Source organism: Oncorhynchus nerka, linkage group LG15 (genome assembly GCF_034236695.1).
Source record: "Oncorhynchus nerka isolate Pitt River linkage group LG15, Oner_Uvic_2.0, whole genome shotgun sequence".
Taxonomy (NCBI): domain Eukaryota; kingdom Metazoa; phylum Chordata; class Actinopteri; order Salmoniformes; family Salmonidae; genus Oncorhynchus; species Oncorhynchus nerka.
Window position 1 is genome coordinate 94,056,253 of NC_088410.1, and position 20,000 is coordinate 94,076,252.

General features: G+C 44.3%; 1 protein-coding gene across 1 annotated transcript in view; it reads left to right on the forward strand.

The window, feature by feature from the left end:
- The window catches only part of mars1 (methionyl-tRNA synthetase 1), a 62,434-nt gene that overhangs the window by 15,178 nt on the left and 27,256 nt on the right, over positions 1-20,000 (forward strand). The window contains exons 8-10 of the mRNA XM_065002052.1: positions 1,622-1,738; positions 7,140-7,343; positions 18,109-18,310. Of these exons, the coding sequence (XP_064858124.1) occupies positions 1,622-1,738; positions 7,140-7,343; positions 18,109-18,310 (523 nt within the window). The remainder of the gene's footprint in view (positions 1-1,621; positions 1,739-7,139; positions 7,344-18,108; positions 18,311-20,000) is intronic.

Consider the following 20,000-nt stretch of genomic DNA (forward strand, 5'->3'; position numbering starts at 1 on the left):
TGAACATGCACCTGTGGAACGGTCGTTAAGACACTAACAGCTTACAGACGGTAGGCAATTAAGGTCACATTTATGAAAACTTAGGACACTAAAGAGGCCTTTCTACTGACTCTGAAAAACACCAAAAGAAAGATTCCCAGGGTCCCTGCTCATCTGTGTGAACTTGCCTTAGGCATGCTGCAAGGAGGCATGAGGACTGCAGATGTGGCCAGGGCAATAAATTCCAATGTCCGTACTGTGAGACGCCTAAGACAGCGCTACAGGGAGACTGATCGTCCTCGCTGTGGCAGACCACGTGTAACATCACCTGCACAGGATCGGTACATCCGAACATCACACCTGCAGGACAGGTACAGGATAGTAACAACAACTGCCCAAGTTACACCAGGAACGCACAATCCCTCCATCAGTGCTCAGACTGTCCTCAAATAGGCTGAGGGAGGCTGGACGGAGGGCTTGTAGGCCTGTTGTAAGGCAGGTCCTCACCAGACATCATCGGCAACGTTGTTACCTATGGGCACAAACCCACCGTCGCTGGACCAGACAGTACAGGCAGAAAGTGCTCTTCACTGACGAGTCGCCAGGTGTGATGGTCGGTTTCGCGTTTATCGTCGAAGGAATGAGCGTTACACCGAGGCCTGTACTCTGGAGCGGGATCGATTTGGAGGTGGAGGGTCAGTCATGGTCTGGGGCGGTGTGTCACAGCATCATCGGGACTGTGCCTGCAATGACAACAAGCTATCTCAACGCTGTGTGTTACAGGGATGACATCCTTCTCCCTCATGTGGTACCCTTCCTGCAGGCTCATCCTGACATGACCCTCCAGCATGACAATTCCACCAGCCATACTGCTCGTTCTGTGTGTGATTTCCTGCAAGACAGGAATGTCAGTGTTCTGCCATAGCCAGCGAAGAGCCCGGATCTCAATCCCACTGAGCACGTCTGGGACCAGTTGGATCGGAGGGTGAGGGCTAGGGCCATTCCCCCCAGAAATGTCTGGGAACTTGCAGGTGCCTTGGTGGAAGAGTGAGGTAACATCTCACAGCAAGAACTGGCAAATCTGGTGCAGTCCATGAGCAGAAGATGCACTGCAGTACTTAATGCAGCTGGTGGCCACACCAGATACTCACTGTTACTTTTGATTTTAACCCCCTTCCTTTGTTCAGGGACACATTATTCAATTTCTGTTAGTCACATGTCTGTGGAACTTGTTCAGTTTATGTCTCAGTTGTTGAATCTTGTTGTGTTCATCCAAATATTTACACATGTTTAAGTTTGCTGAAAATAAACTCAGTTGACCGTGAAACAACGTATTATTGAGTAGAACTTGTAAGTTAGCGATGAATACAATGTTTTGTTTTTCCCATGAGGTTGTGACAATCTACTGCCATCTGGTGGAGACTAGAAATAATTGCATATAATCAATTTGTAATAGTTAATGGTCCCTGAAAATATATTAGTGCTTGAAAGCCCTTGAATTTGACTTGCCACTGTCTGCACGAACCCAATAAGTCCCTATATTGTTCTTTATTATTTATTTTATTTAACTAGGCAAGTCAGTTAAGAACAAAAAATGAGGGAATGCTGTAAGTGTCTTTCTGATGGGCTGTTTTCTTACCAGTCTTCCTCAGGAGGGCAAGAGGAACGTCCTAGTGACCAGTGCCTTGCCTTATGTTAACAACGTCCCTCATCTGGGCAACATCATCGGCTGTGTGCTCAGCGCTGACGTCTTTGCCAGGTAGATAACACACTACCCTACTGTACCCTACCCTACTCTACTATACACTACCCTACTCTACTGTACACTACCCTACTCTACCCTACCCTACTCTACTGTACACTACCCTACTATACTGTACACTACCCTACTATACTGTACACTACCCTACTATACTGTACACTACCCTACTGTACTGTACCCTACTGTACCCTACACTACTATACTGTACCCTACCCTACTGTACACTACCCTACTCTACTGTACACTACCCTACTATACTGTACACTACTCTATCCTACTGTACACTACCCTACTATACTGTACACTACCCTACTGTACACTACCCTACTGTACTATACTGTACACTACCCTACTGTACTATACTGTACACTACCCTACTGTACTATACTGTACCCTACCCTACTCTACTGTACACTACTCTATCCTACTCTACACTACCCTACTGTACACTACCCTACCCTACTGTACACTACCCTACTGTACCCTACACTACTATACTGTACCCTACCCTACTGTACACTACCCTACTCTACTGTACACTACCCTACCCTACTGTACACTACCCTACCCTACTGTACACTACCCTACTATACTGTACACTACCCTACTATACTGTACTGTACACTACCCTACTCTACTATACTGTACACTACTCTATCCTACTCTACACTACCCTACTGTACACTACCCTACCCTACTGTACACTACCCTACTGTACACTACACTACCCTACTGTACCCTACACTACCCTACTGTACCCTACCCTACTCTACTGTACACTACCCTACCCTACTGTACACTACCCTACTGTACACTACCCTACTGTACACTACCCTACTCTACCCTACCCTACTCTACTGTACACTACCCTACTATACTGCACCCTACTCTACCCTAACCTACTGTACACTACCCTACTGTACACTACCCTACTGTACACTACCCTACTCTACTCTACCCTACTATACTGTACACTACCCTACTATACTGTACACTACCCTACTGTACTGTACCCTACTGTACCCTACACTACTATACTGTACCCTACCCTACTGTACACTACCCTACTCTACTGTACACTACCCTACTCTACTGTACACTACTGTACACTACCCTACTATACTGTACACTACCCTACTGTACACTACCCTACTGTACACTACTGTACACTACCCTACTGTACTATACTGTACACTACCCTACTGTACTATACTGTACACTACCCTACTCTACTGTACACTACTCTATCCTACTCTACACTACCCTACTGTACACTACCCTACCCTACTGTACACTACCCTACTGTACCCTACCCTACTGTACACTACCCTACTCTACTGTACACTACTCTACCCTACTGTACACTACCCTACCCTACTGTACACTACCCTACCCTACTGTACACTACCCTACTATACTGTACACTACCCTACTATACTGTACTGTACACTACCCTACTCTACTATACTGTACACTACTCTATCCTACTCTACACTACCCTACTGTACACTACCCTACCCTACTGTACACTACCCTACTGTACACTACACTACCCTACTGTACCCTACCCTACTGTACCCTACACTACCCTACTGTACCCTACCCTACTCTACTGTACACTACCCTACTCTACTGTACACTACCCTACTGTACACTACTCTACTGTACACTACCCTACTGTACACTACACTACCCTACTGTACACTACCCTACTCTACCCTACCCTACTCTACTGTACACTACCCTACTATACTGCACCCTACTCTACCCTACCCTACTGTACACTACCCTACTGTACACTACCCTACTATACTGTACACTACCCTACTATACTGCACCCTACTCTACCCTACCCTACTATACTGTACACTACCCTACTATACTGCACCCTATTCTACCCTACCCTACTGTACCCTACCCTACTGTACTGTACACTACCCTACTGTACTGTACACTACCCTACTGTACTGTACACTACCCTACTGTACACTACCCTACCCTACTGTACACTACCCTACTGTACACTACCCTACTGTACACTACTCTACTGTACCCTACCCTACTGTACACTACCCTACTGTACACTACTGTACTGTACACTACCCTATAATACTGTACACTACCCTACTGTACACTACTGTACTGTACACTACCCTACTGTACTGTACACTACTATACTGTACACTACTATACTGTACACTACCCTACTGTACTGTACACTACCCTACTGTACATTACCCTACTGTACATTACCCTACCCTACTGTACTGTACATTACCCTACTGTACATTGCACTACCCTACTGTACACTACCCTACTATACTGTACACTACCCTGATATACTGTACACTACTACACTGTACACTACCCTACTATACTGTACACTACACTACTGTACACTACTATACACTACACTACCCTAATATACACTACACTACCCTACTATACACTACACTACCCTATTTTACACTACCCTACTATACTGTACTCTACACTACCATACTGTACCCTACTATACTGTACACTACTTTACTATACTGTACACTACTATACTGTACACTACTTTACTATACTGTACACTACTATACTGTACTATATACTGTACACTACACTACCCTACTATACTGTACACTACCCTACTATACTATATACTGTACACTACCCTACTATACTGTACACTACTATACTGTACACTACTATAATGTACCCTACCCTACTATACTGTACACTACCCTACTATACTATACTCTACCCTACTATACTGTACACTACACTACTATACTGTACACTACTATACTCTACACTACTATACTGTACACTACCATACTATACTATATACTGTACACTACACTACCCTACTATACTGTACACTACCCTACTATACTGTACACTACCCTACTATACTGTACACTACCCTACTGTACACTACTATACTGTACCCTACCCTACTATACTGTACCCTACCCTACTATACTGTACCCTACCCTACTATACTGTACCCTACCCTACTATACTGTACACTACCCTACTATACTGTACCCTACTATACTGTACCCTACCCTACTATACTGTACACTACTATACTGTACCCTACCCTACTATACTGTACACTACACTACTATACTGTACACTACCCTACTATACTGTACACTACCCTACCATACTATACTGTACCCTACCTTACCCTACTATACTGTACCCTACTATACTGTACACTACCCTACTATACTGTACACTACCCTATAATACTGTACTGTACACTACCCTATAATACTGTACTCTACCCTACTATACTGTACTCTACCCTACTATACTGTACTGTACACTACCCTACTATACTGTACACTACCCTACTATACTGTACACTACCCTACTATACTGTACACTACCCTACTGTACTGTACACTACCCTATAATACTGTACACTACCCTACTATACTGTACTCTACCCTACTATACTGTACTGTACACTACCCTACTATACTGTACTGTACACTACCCTACTATACTGTACACTACCCTACTATACTGTACAAGACCCTACTATACTGTACACTACCCTACTATACTGTACACTACCCTACTATACTGTACACTACCCTACTATACTGTACACTACCCTATAATACTGTACACTACCCTATAATACTGTACTCTACCCTACTATACTGTACTCTACCCTACTATACTGTACTGTACACTACCCTACTATACTGTACACTACTATACTGTACACTACCCTACTATACTGTACACTACACTACTATACTGTACTGTACACTACCCTACTGTACTGTACACTACCCTATAATACTGTACACTACCCTATAATACTGTACACTACCCTACTATACTGTACACTACCCTATAATACTGTACACTACCCTATAATACTGTACACTACCCTACTATACTGTACACTACCCTACTATACTGTACACTACCCTACTGTACACTACTATACTGTACCCTACCCTACTATACTGTACCCTACTATACTGTACCCTACCCTACTATACTGTACCCTACCCTACTATACTGTACACTACCCTACTATACTGTACCCTACTATACTGTAACCTACCCTACTATACTGTACACTACTATACTGTACCCTACCCTACTATACTGTACACTACACTACTATACTGTACACTACCCTACTATACTGTACACTACCCTACCATACTATACTGTACCCTACCTTACCCTACTATACTGTACACTACCCTACTATACTGTACCCTACCTTACCCTACTATACTGTACCCTACTATACTGTACACTACCCTACTATACTGTACACTACCCTATAATACTGTACTGTACACTACCCTATAATACTGTACTCTACCCTACTATACTGTACTCTACCCTACTATACTGTACACTACCCTACTATACTGTACACTACCCTACTATACTGTACACTACACTACTATACTGTACTGTACACTACCCTACTATACTGTACACTACCCTATAATACTGTACACTACCCTACTATACTGTACTCTACCCTACTATACTGTACTGTACACTACCCTACTATACTGTACTGTACACTACCCTACTATACTGTACACTACCCTACTATACTGTACACTACCCTATAATACTGTACACTACCCTATAATACTGTACACTACCCTACTATACTGTACTGTACACTACCCTATAATACTGTACACTACCCTACTATACTGTACACTACCCTACTATACTGTACACTACCCTATAATACTGTACACTACCCTATAATACTGTACACTACCCTACTATACTGTACACGACCCTACTATACTGTACACGACCCTACTATACTGTACACGACCCTACTATACTGTACACTACCCTATAATACTGTACACTACCCTATAATACTGTACACTACCCTACTATACTGTACTGTACACTACCCTATAATACTGTACACTACCCTACTATACTGTACACTACCCTACTATACTGTACACTACCCTATAATACTGTACACTACCCTATAATACTGTACACTACCCTACTATACTGTACACGACCCTACTATACTGTACACGACCCTACTATACTGTACACTACCCTACTATACTGTACACTACCCTATAATACTGTACACTACCCTATAATACTGTACACTACCCTACTATACTGTACTCTACCCTACCATACTGTACTGTACACTACCCTACTATACTGTACACTACCCTACTATACTGTACACTACCCTACTATACTGTACTGTACACTACCCTACTATACTGTACACTACCCTACTATACTGTACACTACCCTATAATACTGTACTCTACCCTACTATACTGTACTGTACACTACCCTACTGTATCTCCTCTCTGTTTCTCACTTACGCATTAATTTCATGTCTCTCTGTCTCTCCCAGGTATGGTCGTCTGCGTGGTTGGAATGTACTGTATGTGTGTGGGACTGATGAGTACGGTACAGCTACAGAGAACAAGGCCCGTGAGGAAGGTCTGACAGCCCAGCAGATCTGCGACAAGTACCATGCTGTCCACGCCTCCATCTACCAGTGGTTCCAGGTGGACTTCGACTTCTTTGGCCGCACCACCACAAAGAAACAGACTGAGTGAGTAGCGGTGGTAGAATTTCATGTTAAAGTTCTGCTTATTCTTTGGATTATGTAGGAGGATTCAGCACCTGATCTAAAACATTAGGAACACCTGCTCTTTCCATCATACAGACTGACCAGGTGAATCCAGGTGAAAGCTATGATTCCTTATTGATGTCACTTGTTAAATCCTCTTCAATCAGTGTAGATGAAGGGGAGGAGACATGTAGATGAAGGGGAGGAGACATGTAGATGAGGGGGAGGGGACATGTAGATGAAGGGGAGGAGACATGTAGATGAAGGGGAGGAGACAAGTTAAAGAAGGACTTTTAACCCTTGAGACATGTATTGTGTCTGTGTGCCATTCAGAGGGTGAATGTTAAGACAAAACATGGAAGTGTCTTTAAACAGGGTGTGGTAGTAGGTGCCAGACACACTGGTTTGGGTCAAGAACTGTTGGCTGTTCTTTTATTTTATTTTGCCTTTTATTTAACTAGGCAAGTCAGTTAAGAACAAATTCTTATTTTCAATGACGGCCTAGGAACTGTGGGTTAACTGCCTGTTCAGGGGCAGAACGACAGATTTGTCAGTTCGGGGATTTGAACTTGCAACCTTCCGGTTACTAGTCCAATGCTCTAACCACTAGGCTACCCTGCCACCTCTACACTCTAACCACTAGGCTACCCTGCTGCCCCGTTCTGAGGGCGAAGGTGGGGTATGGAGTTGTTCTTGTCATATTATGGACTTGGTATTTGACCAAATAGGGCCATCTTCCACCCCTACCTTGTCACAGCACAACTGATTGTCTCAAACACATTAAGAAAGAAATGTATTTTATCAAGGTACACCTGTTAATTGAAATGCATTCTAGGTGACTCAACCATGAAGCTGGTTGAGAGAATGCCAAGAGTGTGCACCGCTGTCATCAAGGCAAAGGGTGGCTACTTTGAAGAATCTCACATATAAAATATATTTTGATTAGTTTAAACACTTTTTTTGGTTACTGCGATTCCATATGTGTTATTTCATAGTTATGATGTCTTCACTATTATTCTACAATGTAGAAAATAGTAAAAAAATAAAGAGAAACCTTTGAATGAGTAGGTGTGTCCAAACCTTTTGACTGGTACTGTACATTAGCAACACACTGGGAGTGTGGTAGCCAAACCTTTTGACTGGTACTGTACATTAGCAACACACTGAGAGTGTGGTAGCCAAACCTTTTGACTGGTACTGTACATTAGCAACACACAGAGTGTGGTAACCAAACCTTTTGACTGGTACTGTACATTAGCAACACACTGGGAGTGTGGTAGCCAAACCTTTTGACTGGTACTGTACATTAGCAACACACTGAGAGTGTGGTAGCCAAACCTTTTGACTGGTACTGTACATTAGCAACACACAGAGTGTGGTAACCAAACTTTTTGACTGGTACTGTACATTAGCAACACACTGGGAGTGTGGTAGCCAAACCTTTGACTGGTACTGTACATTAGCAACACACAGAGTGTGGTAACCAAACCTTTTGACTGGTACTGTACATTAGCAACACACTGGGAGTGTGGTAGCCAAACCTTTTGACTGGTACTGTACATTAGCAACACACTGGGAGTGTGGTAGCCAAACCTTTTGACTGGTACTGTACATTAGCAACACACTGGGAGTGTGGTAGCCAAACCTTTGACTGGTACTGTACATTAGCAACACACTGAGAGTGTGGTAGCCAAACCTTTTGACTGGTACTGTACATTAGCAACACACAGAGTGTGGTAACCAAACCTTTTGACTGGTACTGTACATTAGCAACACACTGGGAGTGTGGTAGCCAAACCTTTTGACTGGTACTGTACATTAGCAACACACTGAGAGTGTGGTAGCCAAACCTTTGACTGGTACTGTACATTAGCAACACACAGAGTGTGGTAACCAAACTTTTGACTGGTACTGTACATTAGCAACACACTGGGAGTGTGGTAGCCAAACCTTTGACTGGTACTGTACATTAGCAACACACAGAGTGTGGTAACCAAACCTTTTGACTGGTACTGTACATTAGCAACACACTGGGAGTGTGGTAGCCAAACCTTTGACTGGTACTGTACATTAGCAACACACTGGGAGTGTGGTAGCCAAACCTTTTGACTGGTACTGTACATTAGCAACACACTGGGAGTGTGGTAGCCAAACCTTTGACTGGTACTGTACATTAGCAACACACAGAGTGTGGTAACCAAACCTTTTGACTGGTACTGTACATTAGCAACACACTGGGAGTGTGGTAGCCAAACCTTTGACTGGTACTGTACATTAGCAACACACTGGGAGTGTGGTAGCCAAACCTTTGACTGGTACTGTACATTAGCAACACACTGGGAGTGTGGTAGCCAAACCTTTGACTGGTACTGTACATTAGCAACACACTGGGAGTGTGGTAGCCAAACCTTTGACTGGTACTGTACATTAGCAACACACAGAGTGTGGTAACCAAACCTTTTGACTGGTACTGTACATTAGCAACACACTGAGAGTGTGGTAGCCAAACCTTTTGACTGGTACTGTACATTAGCAACACACAGAGTGTGGTAACCAAACCTTTTGACTGGTACTGTACATTAGCAACACACTGGGAGTGTGGTAGCCAAACCTTTTGACTGGTACTGTACATTAGCAACACACTGGGAGTGTGGTAGCCAAACCTTTTGACTGGTACTGTACATTAGCAACACACTGGGAGTGTGGTAGCCAAACCTTTTGACTGGTACTGTACATTAGCAACACACTGGGAGTGTGGTAGCCAAACCTTTTGACTGGTACTGTACATTAGCAACACACTGGGAGTGTGGTAGCTAAACCTTTTGACTGGTACTGTACATTAGCAACACACTGGGAGTGTGGTAGCCAAACCTTTTGACTGGTACTGTACATTAGCAACACACTGGGAGTGTGGTAGCCAAACCTTTTGACTGGTACTGTACATTAGCAACACACTGGGAGTGTGGTAACCAAACCTTTTGACTGGTACTGTACATTAGCAACACACTGAGAGTGTGGTAACCAAACATTTTGACTGGTACTGTACATTAGCAACACACTGAGAGTGTGGTAGCCAAACATTTTGACTGGTACTGTACATTAGCAACACACTGGGAGTGTGGTAGCCAAACCTTTTGACTGGTACTGTACATTAGCAACACACTGGGAGTGTGGTAGCCAAACCTTTGACTGGTACTGTACATTAGCAACACACTGGGAGTGTGGTAGCCAAACCTTTTGACTGGTACTGTACATTAGCAACACACTGGGAGTGTGGTAACCAAACCTTTTGACTGGTACTGTACATTAGCAACACACTGAGAGTGTGGTAACCAAACATTTTGACTGGTACTGTACATTAGCAACACACTGAGAGTGTGGTAGCCAAACATTTTGACTGGTACTGTACATTAGCAACACACTGGGAGTGTGGTAGCCAAACCTTTTGACTGGTACTGTACATTAGCAACACACTGGGAGTGTGGTAGCCAAACCTTTTGACTGGTACTGTACATTAGCAACACACTGGGAGTGTGGTAGCCAAACCTTTTGACTGGTACTGTACATTAGCAACACACTGGGAGTGTGGTAGCCAAACCTTTGACTGGTACTGTACATTAGCAACACACTGGGAGTGTGGTAGCCAAACCTTTTGACTGGTACTGTACATTAGCAACACACTGGGAGTGTGGTAGCCAAACCTTTTGACTGGTACTGTACATTAGCAACACACTGGGAGTGTGGTAACCAAACCTTTTGACTGGTACTGTACATTAGCAACACACTGAGAGTGTGGTAACCAAACATTTTGACTGGTACTGTACATTAGCAACACACTGAGAGTGTGGTAGCCAAACCTTTTGACTGGTACTGTACATTAGCAACACACTGGGGAGTGTGGTAACCAAACCTTTTGACTGGTACTGTACATTAGCAACACACTGAGAGTGTGGTAACCAAACATTTTGACTGGTACTGTACATTAGCAACACACTGAGAGTGTGGTAGCCAAACATTTTGACTGGTACTGTACATTAGCAACACACTGGGAGTGTGGTAGCCAAACCTTTTGACTGGTACTGTACATTAGCAACACACTGGGAGTGTGGTAGCCAAACCTTTGACTGGTACTGTACATTAGCAACACACTGGGAGTGTGGTAGCCAAACCTTTTGACTGGTACTGTACATTAGCAACACACTGGGAGTGTGGTAGCTAAACCTTTTGACTGGTACTGTACATTAGCAACACACTGGGAGTGTGGTAGCCAAACCTTTTGACTGGTACTGTACATTAGCAACACACTGGGAGTGTGGTAGCCAAACCTTTTGACTGGTACTGTACATTAGCAACACACTGGGAGTGTGGTAACCAAACCTTTTGACTGGTACTGTACATTAGCAACACACTGGGAGTGTGGTAGCCAAACCTTTGACTGGTACTGTACATTAGCAACACACTGAGAGTGTGGTAGCCAAACCTTTTGACTGGTACTGTACATTAGCAACACACAGAGTGTGGTAACCAAACTTTTTGACTGGTACTGTACATTAGCAACACACTGGGAGTGTGGTAGCCAAACCTTTTGACTGGTACTGTACATTAGCAACACACAGAGTGTGGTAACCAAAACCTTTGACTGGTACTGTACATTAGCAACACACTGGGAGTGTGGTAGCCAAACCTTTGACTGGTACTGTACATTAGCAACACACTGGGAGTGTGGTAGCCAAACCTTTTGACTGGTACTGTACATTAGCAACACACAGAGTGTGGTAACAAACCTTTTGACTGGTACTGTACATTAGCAACACACTGGGAGTGTGGTAGCCAAACCTTTTGACTGGTACTGTACATTAGCAACACACTGGGAGTGTGGTAGCCAAACCTTTGACTGGTACTGTACATTAGCAACACACTGGGAGTGTGGTAGCCAAACCTTTTGACTGGTACTGTACATTAGCAACACACTGGGAGTGTGGTAGCCAAACCTTTTGACTGGTACTGTACATTAGCAACACACTGGGAGTGTGGTAGCCAAACCTTTGACTGGTACTGTACATTAGCAACACACTGGGAGTGTGGTAACCAAACCTTTTGACTGGTACTGTACATTAGCAACACACTGAGAGTGTGGTAACCAAACATTTTGACTGGTACTGTACATTAGCAACACACTGAGAGTGTGGTAGCCAAACATTTTGACTGGTACTGTACATTAGCAACACACTGGGAGTGTGGTAGCCAAACCTTTTGACTGGTACTGTACATTAGCAACACACTGGGAGTGTGGTAGCCAAACCTTTGACTGGTACTGTACATTAGCAACACACTGGGAGTGTGGTAGCCAAACCTTTGACTGGTACTGTACATTAGCAACACACTGGGAGTGTGGTAGCCAAACCTTTTGACTGGTACTGTACATTAGCAACACACTGGGAGTGTGGTAGCCAAACCTTTTGACTGGTACTGTACATTAGCAACACACTGGGAGTGTGGTAACCAAACCTTTTGACTGGTACTGTACATTAGCAACACACTGAGAGTGTGGTAACCAAACATTTTGACTGGTACTGTACATTAGCAACACACTGAGAGTGTGGTAGCCAAACATTTTGACTGGTACTGTTTTAGCAACACACTGGGAGTGTGGTAGCCAAACCTTTTGACTGGTACTGTACATTAGCAACACACTGGGAGTGTGGTAGCCAAACCTTTTGACTGGTACTGTACATTAGCAACACACTGGGAGTGTGGTAGCCAAACCTTTTGACTGGTACTGTACATTAGCAACACACTGGGAGTGTGGTAGCTAAACCTTTTGACTGGTACTGTACATTAGCAACACACTGGGAGTGTGGTAGCCAAACCTTTTGACTGGTACTGTACATTAGCAACACACTGGGAGTGTGGTAGCCAAACCTTTTGACTGGTACTGTACATTAGCAACACACTGGGAGTGTGGTAACCAAACCTTTTGACTGGTACTGTACATTAGCAACACACTGGGAGTGTGGTAGCCAAACCTTTGACTGGTACTGTACATTAGCAACACACTGAGAGTGTGGTAGCCAAACCTTTGACTGGTACTGTACATTAGCAACACACAGAGTGTGGTAACCAAACTTTTGACTGGTACTGTACATTAGCAACACACTGGGAGTGTGGTAGCCAAACCTTTGACTGGTACTGTACATTAGCAACACACAGAGTGTGGTAACCAAAACCTTTGACTGGTACTGTACATTAGCAACACACTGGGAGTGTGGTAGCCAAACCTTTTGACTGGTACTGTACATTAGCAACACACTGGGAGTGTGGTAGCCAAACCTTTTGACTGGTACTGTACATTAGCAACACACTGGGAGTGTGGTAGCCAAACCTTTTGACTGGTACTGTACATTAGCAACACACAGAGTGTGGTAACCAAACCTTTGACTGGTACTGTACATTAGCAACACACTGGGAGTGTGGTAGCCAAACCTTTGACTGGTACTGTACATTAGCAACACACTGGGAGTGTGGTAGCCAAACCTTTTGACTGGTACTGTACATTAGCAACACACTGGGAGTGTGGTAGCCAAACCTTTAACTGGTACTGTACATTAGCAACACACTGGGAGTGTGGTAGCCAAACCTTTGACTGGTACTGTACATTAGCAACACACAGAGTGTGGTAACCAAACCTTTGACTGGTACTGTACATTAGCAACACACTGAGAGTGTGGTAGCCAAACCTTTGACTGGTACTGTACATTAGCAACACACAGAGTGTGGTAACCAAACCTTTTGACTGGTACTGTACATTAGCAACACACTGGGAGTGTGGTAGCCAAACCTTTGACTGGTACTGTACATTAGCAACACACTGGGAGTGTGGTAGCCAAACCTTTGACTGGTACTGTACATTAGCAACACACTGGGAGTGTGGTAGCCAAACCTTTGACTGGTACTGTACATTAGCAACACACTGGGAGTGTGGTAGCCAAACCTTTTGACTGGTACTGTACATTAGCAACACACTGGGAGTGTGGTAGCTAAACCTTTGACTGGTACTGTACATTAGCAACACACTGGGAGTGTGGTAGCCAAACCTTTTGACTGGTACTGTACATTAGCAACACACTGGGAGTGTGGTAGCCAAACCTTTGACTGGTACTGTACATTAGCAACACACTGGGAGTGTGGTAACCAAACCTTTTGACTGGTACTGTACATTAGCAACACACTGAGAGTGTGGTAACCAAACATTTTGACTGGTACTGTACATTAGCAACACACTGAGAGTGTGGTAGCCAAACATTTTGACTGGTACTGTACATTAGCAACACACTGGGAGTGTGGTAGCCAAACCTTTTGACTGGTACTGTACATTAGCAACACACTGGGAGTGTGGTAGCCAAACCTTTGACTGGTACTGTACATTAGCAACACACTGGGAGTGTGGTAGCCAAACCTTTGACTGGTACTGTACATTAGCAACACACTGGGAGTGTGGTAGCCAAACCTTTTGACTGGTACTGTACATTAGCAACACACTGGGAGTGTGGTAGCCAAACCTTTTGACTGGTACTGTACATTAGCAACACACTGGGAGTGTGGTAACCAAACCTTTGACTGGTACTGTACATTAGCAACACACTGAGAGTGTGGTAACCAAACATTTTGACTGGTACTGTACATTAGCAACACACTGAGAGTGTGGTAGCCAAACATTTTGACTGGTACTGTACATTAGCAACACACTGGGAGTGTGGTAGCCAAACCTTTTGACTGGTACTGTACATTAGCAACACACTGGGAGTGTGGTAGCCAAACCTTTTGACTGGTACTGTACATTAGCAACACACTGGGAGTGTGGTAGCCAAACCTTTTTGACTGGTACTGTACATTAGCAACACACTGGGAGTGTGGTAGCTAAACCTTTGACTGGTACTGTACATTAGCAACACACTGGGAGTGTGGTAGCCAAACCTTTGACTGGTACTGTACATTAGCAACACACTGGGAGTGTGGTAGCCAAACCTTTTGACTGGTACTGTACATTAGCAACACACTGGGAGTGTGGTAACCAAACCTTTTGACTGGTACTGTACATTAGCAACACACTGAGAGTGTGGTAACCAAACATTTTGACTGGTACTGTACATTAGCAACACACTGGGAGTGTGGTAGCCAAACCTTTTGACTGGTACTGTACATTAGCAACACACTGGGAGTGTGGTAGCCAAACCTTTGACTGGTACTGTACATTAGCAACACACTGGGAGTGTGGTAGCCAAACCTTTTGACTGGTACTGTACATTAGCAACACACTGGGAGTGTGGTAGCCAAACCTTTTGACTGGTACTGTACATTAGCAACACACTGGGAGTGTGGTAGCCAAACCTTTGACTGGTACTGTACATTAGCAACACACTGGGAGTGTGGTAGCCAAACCTTTGACTGGTACTGTACATTAGCAACACACTGGGAGTGTGGTAGCCAAACCTTTGACTGGTACTGTACATTAGCAACACACTGGGAGTGTGGTAGCCAAACCTTTGACTGGTACTGTACATTAGCAACACACTGGGAGTGTGGTAGCCAAACCTTTTGACTGGTACTGTACATTAGCAACACACTGGGAGTGTGGTAGCTAAACCTTTTGACTGGTACTGTACATTAGCAACACACTGGGAGTGTGGTAGCCAAACCTTTGACTGGTACTGTACATTAGCAACACACTGGGAGTGTGGTAGCCAAACCTTTTGACTGGTACTGTACATTAGCAACACACTGGGAGTGTGGTAACCAAACCTTTTGACTGGTACTGTACATTAGCAACACACTGAGAGTGTGGTAGCCAAACATTTTGACTGGTACTGTACATTAGCAACACACTGGGAGTGTGGTAGCCAAACCTTTTGACTGGTACTGTACATTAGCAACACACTGGGAGTGTGGTAGCCAAACCTTTGACTGGTACTGTACATTAGCAACACACTGGGAGTGTGGTAGCCAAACCTTTTGACTGGTACTGTACATTAGCAACACACTGGGAGTGTGGTAGCCAAACCTTTTGACTGGTACTGTACATTAGCAACACACTGGGAGTGTGGTAGCCAAACCTTTTGACTGGTACTGTACATTAGCAACACACTGGGAGTGTGGTAACCAAACCTTTGACTGGTACTGTACATTAGCAACACACTGAGAGTGTGGTAACCAAACATTTTGACTGGTACTGTACATTAGCAACACACTGAGGGTGTGGTAGCCAAACATTTTGACTGGTACTGTACATTAGCAACACACTGGGAGTGTGGTAGCCAAACCTTTTGACTGGTACTGTACATTAGCAACACACTGGGAGTGTGGTAGCCAAACCTTTGACTGGTACTGTACATTAGCAACACACTGGGAGTGTGGTAGCCAAACCTTTGACTGGTACTGTACATTAGCAACACACTGGGAGTGTGGTAGCTAAACCTTTTGACTGGTACTGTACATTAGCAACACACTGGGAGTGTGGTAGCCAAACCTTTTGACTGGTACTGTACATTAGCAACACACTGGGAGTGTGGTAGCCAAACCTTTTGACTGGTACTGTACATTAGCAACACACTGGGAGTGTGGTAACCAAACCTTTTGACTGGTACTGTACATTAGCAACACACTGAGAGTGTGGTAACCAAACATTTTGACTGGTACTGTACATTAGCAACACACTGGGAGTGTGGTAGCCAAACCTTTTGACTGGTACTGTACATTAGCAACACACTGGGAGTGTGGTAGCCAAACCTTTGACTGGTACTGTACATTAGCAACACACTGGGAGTGTGGTAGCCAAACCTTTTGACTGGTACTGTACATTAGCAACACACTGGGAGTGTGGTAGCCAAACCTTTTGACTGGTACTGTACATTAGCAACACACTGGGAGTGTGGTAGCCAAACCTTTTGACTGGTACTGTACATTAGCAACACACTGGGAGTGTGGTAGCCAAACCTTTTGACTGGTACTGTACATTAGCAACACACAGTGTGGTAACCAAACCTTTTGACTGGTACTGTACATTAGCAACACACTGGGAGTGTGGTAACCAAACCTTTTGACTGGTACTGTACATTAGCAACACACTGGGAGTGTGGTAGCCAAACCTTTGACTGGTACTGTACATTAGCAACACACTGGGAGTGTGGTAGCCAAACCTTTTGACTGGTACTGTACATTAGCAACACACTGGGAGTGTGGTAACCAAACCTTTTGACTGGTACTGTACATTAGCAACACACTGGGAGTGTGGTAACCAAACCTTTTGACTGGTACTGTACATTAGCAACACACTGGGAGTGTGGTAGCCAAACCTTTTGACTGGTACTGTACATTAGCAACACACTGGGAGTGTGGTAGCTAGACATGTTAAAGAGTTCTGCAACACGGCTTCCTCTTCCGCTGTTCAAACAGGGATTGATCACATCAAAACTATTGTGTGGAGAATTAGTGTGGATTCATTTTCTTCAGGGGGTTTGTACAGATGATTGAAAACTTTGAAAGTGTTTTGAATTGTATTTGTGAATAAGTATCCTCTCTCTCTCTCTCCATCTCTCTCTCTCTCTCCATCTCTCTCTCTCTCTCTCTCTCTCTCTCTCCGTCTCTCTCCCTCTCTCTCTCCATCTCTCTCTCTCTCTCTCTCTCTCTCTCTCTCTCCATCTCTCTCTCTCCTCTCTCTCTCTCTCTCTCTCTCTCTCTCTCTCTCTCTCAGGATAGCCCAGAACATCTTCTGGCGTCTCCATGAGCGAGGCTTCCTACTTGAAGACATTGTGGAGCAGCTACGCTGCGAGGCGTGCCAGCGTTTTCTAGCCGACCGCTTCGTCGAGGGAACATGTCCCTTCTGCTCTTACCCAGAGGCCCGAGGGGACCAGTGTGACAAGTGTGGCAAGCTTATCAACGCTGTAGAGCTACGGGTGAGGGGCTGGAGACCTTTTATAGGGGGCACGTTCCACAGCGAAGGCTAGACCACGCAACAGCCAATGGTTACGTGCCTCTTCATCGACTGACAAATTGCTTTAACATATGATTTGGTTATCTGATACTTAAAATACCTATCCAGGCGTTGTAAGATCTGTCAGGAGTCAGCAACGTCTACGTTCTGGAACACGACCATTATCTATCAATCAATTAATCAATCAATGGACCTGATCCAGACAGATCTGGTTTGAATATTTTCAAATACTTTTTGCTGCGCTTGGTTTAGTTTTCCTGGTACGATGGAAGGAAGTAATAGAGTCGTCCCAAACGTCTAAAAACCATTGAGACAACGTCAAGGAGACTGTAGCTAAAGAATCGAAATTGACACAAATCTTTTCCGAGGATGACTAGATTTAGTGTAGCCGACTACTATTTCAATTTAAATCCCAATGAAAAGATTGACTCATTCTATTCATTATATTATTATTATATATCCAAAATGTCAATAACCCCTATCGTTTAATTAGCATCACTCTGATTGGCCTAAAATACAATGGAACAAAATGTATACAAGTTCCCAATCTAATCTATACAATGGTAGAAGGTCACATCTGGCCACGATTTGAAATGAAATGACGGCGACTCTGTAACGAGAAAATCCACGTACACTAAGACATCAAAATGTTATTCTGTTTATGAGCTATTGAAGGAATACAAACATGACAATTACATTCATATCAATCAATTACATTTATTTATATTGCCCTTCTTACATCAGCTGATGTCCCAAAGTGCTGTACAGAAACCCAGCCTAAAACCCCAAACAGCAAGCAATGCAGGTGTTGAAGCACATTGGCTAGGAAAAACTTCCTAGAAAGGCAGGAACCTAGGAAGAAACCTAGAGAGAAACCAGGCTCTGAGGGGTGGCCAGTCCTCTTCTGGCTGTGCCGGGTGGAGATTATAACAGAACATGGCCAAGATGTTCAAATGTTCATAAATGACCAGCATGGTCGTATAATAATAAGGCAGAACAGTTGAAACTGGAGCAGCAGCACGGTCAGGTGGACTGGGGACAGCAAGGAGTCATCATGTCAGGTAGTCCTGGGGCATGGTCCTAGGGCTCAGGTCCTCCGGGAGGGGAGGGAGAATGAGAGAATTAGAGAGAGCATACTTAAGACAGGAGAAATACTTCACATATAACAGACTGACCCTAGCCCCCCGACACATAAACTACTGCAGCATAAATACTGGTGGCTGAGACAGGAGGGGTCGGGAGACACTGTGGCCCCATCCGACGATACCCCCGGACAGGGCCAACCAGGCAGGATATAACCCCACCCACTTTGCCAAAGCACAGCCCCCACACCACTAGAGGGATAACTTCAACCACCAACTTACCATCCTGAGACAAGGCCGAGTATAGCCCACGAAGATCTCCTCACGGCACCAAACCGAACAGGAAGATCACGTCAGTGACTCAACCCACTCAAGTGACGCACCCCTCCTAGGGACGGCATGGAAGAACACCAGTAAGCCAGTGACTCAGCTCCTGTGGGAACCGGCCAGGTAGAGACAGCAAGGGCGGTTCGTTGCTCCAGTGCCTTTCCGTTCACCTTCACACCCCTGGGCCAGACCACTCAACCATAGGACGTACTGAAGAGATGAGTCTTCAGTAAAGACTTGAAG